The sequence below is a fragment of the Entamoeba invadens genome (assembly GCF_000330505.1).
Source record: "Entamoeba invadens IP1 unplaced genomic scaffold scaff_1105074725591, whole genome shotgun sequence".
Lineage (NCBI taxonomy): Eukaryota > Evosea > Mastigamoebida > Endamoebidae > Entamoeba > Entamoeba invadens.
The window spans coordinates 36,462-41,386 of record NW_004191750.1 but is presented as its reverse complement, the minus strand read 5'-3'; the positions used below and the strand labels follow the sequence as shown (position 1 = coordinate 41,386).

The 4,925-nt window shown below is 27.9% G+C and overlaps 2 protein-coding genes across 2 annotated transcripts; one reads left to right on the top strand and one right to left on the bottom strand.

The window, feature by feature from the left end:
* Positions 1–1,241: 1,241 nt before the first annotated feature.
* On the top strand, positions 1,242–1,751 carry EIN_167230 (hypothetical protein; the record flags this gene model as incomplete). Its single annotated transcript, XM_004183736.1, has 1 exon — positions 1,242–1,751. The coding sequence occupies one exon, from the start codon at positions 1,242–1,244 to the stop codon at positions 1,749–1,751; it is 510 nt and encodes a 169-aa protein (XP_004183784.1).
* A 1,870-nt stretch (positions 1,752–3,621) lies between these two features.
* Positions 3,622–4,925, bottom strand: EIN_167220 (hypothetical protein; the record flags this gene model as incomplete). The annotated part of the gene is made up of 1 exon (XM_004183735.1): positions 3,622–4,925. A coding segment is annotated over one exon (1,304 nt), but the record flags the coding sequence as incomplete, so codon positions are not given.

Sequence of the window (4,925 nt, the reverse complement as noted above, 5' to 3'; positions counted from 1 at the left end):
TATTTAAATACTATTTGAATGATAACAAACAAGTTTTTATTTGTTTTTTTTAAATGGTTCAAATAAAAATTTTTATATTTAGTTTTTACAATGGTAAAAATTATTAATTATAAGTCGAAACCATGGTCCTGGTCAAAACCTTAGTACCATGTTTGTAATCATTATAACAGACATTTACAAAATGATGTAACTGCTATTTATTATTAATGTTTTTTTTAAAAAAAATTGTTTGTTAAACTTTTTTGAAAATGGGATTTATTTCATTTTGTTTTTCCTAAAAAGTAGAACAAACTTGATAATAATATCTTAACTTGGTTTATAACAATTGTGTTGTATTTTTTTAATTAAGACTGTATATTAATAATTTAAGATAACAATACTTTTAACTGAAACTTAATAAGTTCACACAAATTCACTTATTATAATATAATTTAACATAGATAATTAATTCAATCAAATTAAATGATAATTACTTAATTAAATTTTAACCAATAACAAGAATCGATTCAATTTTAAATGTTCACTCTAAATTCAATTTAGAACCCACAGAAATTGTATAGAAAATACTTAAAAATAAACAATTAAATAAGCTTTTTAAAAAAACACGAAATTATTTATTACCAAAAGTTTTTATTAAATTAGAACATTACTAACAAATAATAAAAAGTTGTTATACTCTTTTCAATAATGGGAATCGTATTGTTGTTTTTGTAATCATTTTCATTTAAAGAAAACAAATTCAAAAATAGAACACTTCAAAAACCTTTGAATTTGAAGGAAAAAAGATTACTTTGGAAAACAACAAAAAGTCAACAATAGTTCCAAGCCAATCTCATGGATTTACTTACTAATCTAATTTTTCATTTAATTAATCAGACATGGAAAGGATATCTTCGCAATGCATTATGAACACCACAAAGAGTGCTTTTGTCAATTCAAACATACAACACAACATAATTATAACACCTCCAATATTATCTCCAATCTCAGATAATGATCATTTAAATACTTTATATTACACTTCTTTTAAAAATCCACTACCTTCACAATTGGATCAAAGTACACCACAAAAAAAGAACTTAAAAAGAAAAATTGTGTTAAAAAAGAACGAAGAAACGACTCACGATAAATGTTTAATAAATGATGAACGTCCAATGAAAATGAGAAGTCTATATATATCCCCATTTAATAAAAAAGCTCACAAAGAAAGTGTCCACGACATAGAAAATACTCGTCTAAAGATGTCACGGGTTATAGCAAAAAGTCGAGCGGAAATACCACTCAAGAAAAGTCCAATTTCACGAGAGTGGCTTGGCCAACACCACTTCCAATTATATGACGCTCCAATTGTCTTACCCGAGTTGGATATTAATATTTCTCTTTCTCAATTGCAAGTAGAAAAACAGGAAGAATGCCATATGGAATGTCTCCCCGAGTACAAACCAAGACACAAGAAAACTACTAAATTCTTCTCTGATCAAATGAAGGACATATACCATTGCATATTAAGTGGAGGGAAACTACCTTCTTTCTTCTTGGAAAAAAAGGAACCGTTATGGACGACTACTGACTTGGAAATAGTGAAAACAGTAGCAATGAAAGGTATTGTCGGCGTTGAAGATTTGGTGACGGATCAAAAAGTCGTCTATTTGTTTTACGCGTTTGGTGTTGATAAGACCGAAGACATCAGGAAAATGCTTTTTGAAAGAGTCGAATTTATCAGAAATGCAATTTTTGACGAAGATATTTAATTTGTTCTGTGACCCAAAAATGCATGTAATAATAAAGTGTCTGTAATATTTAATTTATCATAAAAATAACACTCGAATCTTAAAAAAATGTTAATGGTATTACATTGAATTTAATATGATTTGTGAATGTTTTAGTTTCGAATGAGCCGTTTTATTTATTTTGTAACTTTTGTTGTTATATAAATGTCGTTTTTGATAATTCTTTCAATGTTATTAGAATAATATAATTTTAATGTTATTGTGTTTTAGATGAAAACAACGTGTTTAAATTTTTTATTTTTTATAATTTAATAAAAACAGTTTTAATTAAAAATTTGGTATTTTTAATATTATTAATGCTTTTAAATATAAAAATTTGTTATTGTATGTTTTTGTCACCAAATAGGTAAAACAAAATGAATACATATTTTAGATAACAGTAATTGGACAAAAAATATACTTTTGTTAACAAATAATTAAGTATATTGAAAATATTGTATTATTGATATGTCCTAATCCATTTTTATTATGATTAAAAACATTTTACTTAATTTGTTAAAACATAATAATCTGGAAATGTTAAAATATATCTTTGAATTTAATATACTTTTATACACCTAAATTGTATTTCATTAATATTTTAATCTATTTTAAAATCAATTCAATACTTTAACTCTAAATTAATGTTGTTTATCCTAAAGATAATTCACACTTTGTTTTAAAATGAAATATGTGATAAATCAAAAACTCAAAAATTTATTTATATTAATAATAATAATTTCATATTTAAAACAATTCTATGAATAAATAAAAAATATGTTTGTTATAATTACTTTAAAATATGTTGTAACTTTTGATCAATTTTAAAAATAAATGTAGCTAATGTGTTAAATTCGAAGATATTTAAATTGAAGATAAACATTTTTTTATGGTATAACAGAAAAATATACAACTTTATTAATCCATTATTTTATTTACAATGACATTTATTTTAACTATATTAATAAATTGTTATTCCAATTTCTTATGTTTGTGATTTTGTATATACTTATAAATACCGAATTACATTGATATAATACGAATTCATTCAAACTCTATTTATTTTATTTCAAACAAGTTATAACATTGTTTGAATAAATTGGACAAATTGCAGTTTAACAATAATTATAATTCAAAAAAATCAAATTAAAAAAATAAATTTTATATTTTTAAAAATAAAAACATCAAAATTAATAATAACAACAATTAATCAATCAATCATATGTTATTTCATTCAAAAACATTTTTAATTTTTGACTCTTTTTTACTTTTTGTGTGTGAATAAAGTTTATATTTTATATATTTACAATGATACAGTTAAATTCGTTTATTTGTGGCACGTTTAATCGATCATTTTGATGTGGTACATAAATATTATATTTTTTTGTAAGTAAGTAACTTTTGTTGAATTAAAAACCCCTTTCATTAAAAAATAACATTTGATAATAAAAATAACTTTCGACATAATATTTTTATTCACAACAAATGAAAGTGTTTTCTGATGATATTGGTACAAAAGGACGTCTTTGACTGTACTATGATTCAAAAAATACGTGAGTAAATATATTTGTTTGACTTTTTATAACAAAAGCAATTTTTTCAGAGTATTATTATACTTTACAATAAATGTAAAGTGTTTCGCTCATATCCAAACGTTAAAATAATTCACCATTTTTCACAAAAAAATTATCAAATGAAAATGATAACCATTCGAGTAATTATCTAATAAAACTAATTTTTAAATCCAATTTTTTAGTTGTAAAATAAGCAGATGTGTAGTTTATCTTCAATAAACAGATCTAGAATATCAAACAGATCTTTTTATTAACAAAAAAGTACTAAAAATGCAAAGTTATTGTTTCTCCAATCGAAACACGACAAACCTCTTGACCTCTTTTTCCTTCTTCTTTTCCTCTTCCTTTCCCATTTTAATGGCGACGTTCTTCTCGTCGTAGTCCGACAAGAAGCACACACTTTTCTTCTGTATCTTTTTCGTCACCCACACGCTTCTATCTTCCGCCTCAAACAAAAATTTGCTCTGTGGGGTGGCGAGTAAAAACGACACATTTTTGTCTTTCTTTTCTATCGAATATTTTTTCATCGACTCTTTTCCGTTTTCCTTCAACAAAAAGACAAACGCGGTATTTTCTTCCAACAAAGGCACACCTATCTCCACTCGCTCTTGCACATATACACCAAACTTCGTCTCATCTGCAGCTTCCACAACTATAACAAACCCGTCACACCGCGTCACTCGTTCCCCAAACGTTTTCCCCTTCTTTCCCGACGGATCCTTTTCTGAGTCAAACACAATATCTTTCACACTCCTCCGCCCCCAAACACTCAATTGCGTCTTCTCCGTTTCGCTCAAAAAGTCGTCGACATACTTCTCGTTGGTGTACGACAAGATCACACTCTCACTAAACTCGGGAACAACTTTCTCGTCGACTTTATGAAACGCCGTCGGGTCCATCTCATCGCTCTCCGTCTCCGCTCCATCTACAACAGAAAATTGATCTTCTAAGTCCGTTTTCTCTTCACATTTGTCATTCAAACTTTTTAATTCACTCTTTAACACTTTTTGAAAATGTTTGTCGTCCACTTTTTTCGGTGTTGTTGCGCCTTTTGAAAGCTTCGAAGGTTCGTGGTCGTCGACTTTTTCAGACACTTCACTCTTCTCGGAGATCTCCGAGTTCTCGGCCTTCTCGAATTTGTCTTGTTTGTCAACTTTCTCGGTCTTCGCCTTTTTTGTGCGCGACTTCTTCGTGCGGGTTTTCTTCTCTTTCTTCTCCTTTGTGACTTTTTGAGTCTTTTTTGGCGTTTTCAGTTCTTTACTTTCTTTCTCTTTTTCTTTCTCTTCTGATTTGTCGCTGTTGTCTTTCTCGTCTTTCTCCTCGTTTTCGTTGTCCGTGTTGTTCTCGTTGTTCTCGTCGTTCTCCTCCTCCATCTTTTCAAGCTTTTCAACAGTCACAATTTTGCTCTTCTTCTCCGGCGTTTTAATAATTTCAGTTTTCTCGTCTTTTTCTATTTTCACTTTTTTGTCTTCGAAATTTGTCTGTTTGGTGTTGTCAGCACTCAAATTTAATTCTTTCAGTTTTTCGTGTGCACTTTCATCGGCCGGTTTAACGGAATTAAATAAAGTGTGCGGTGTGGAGA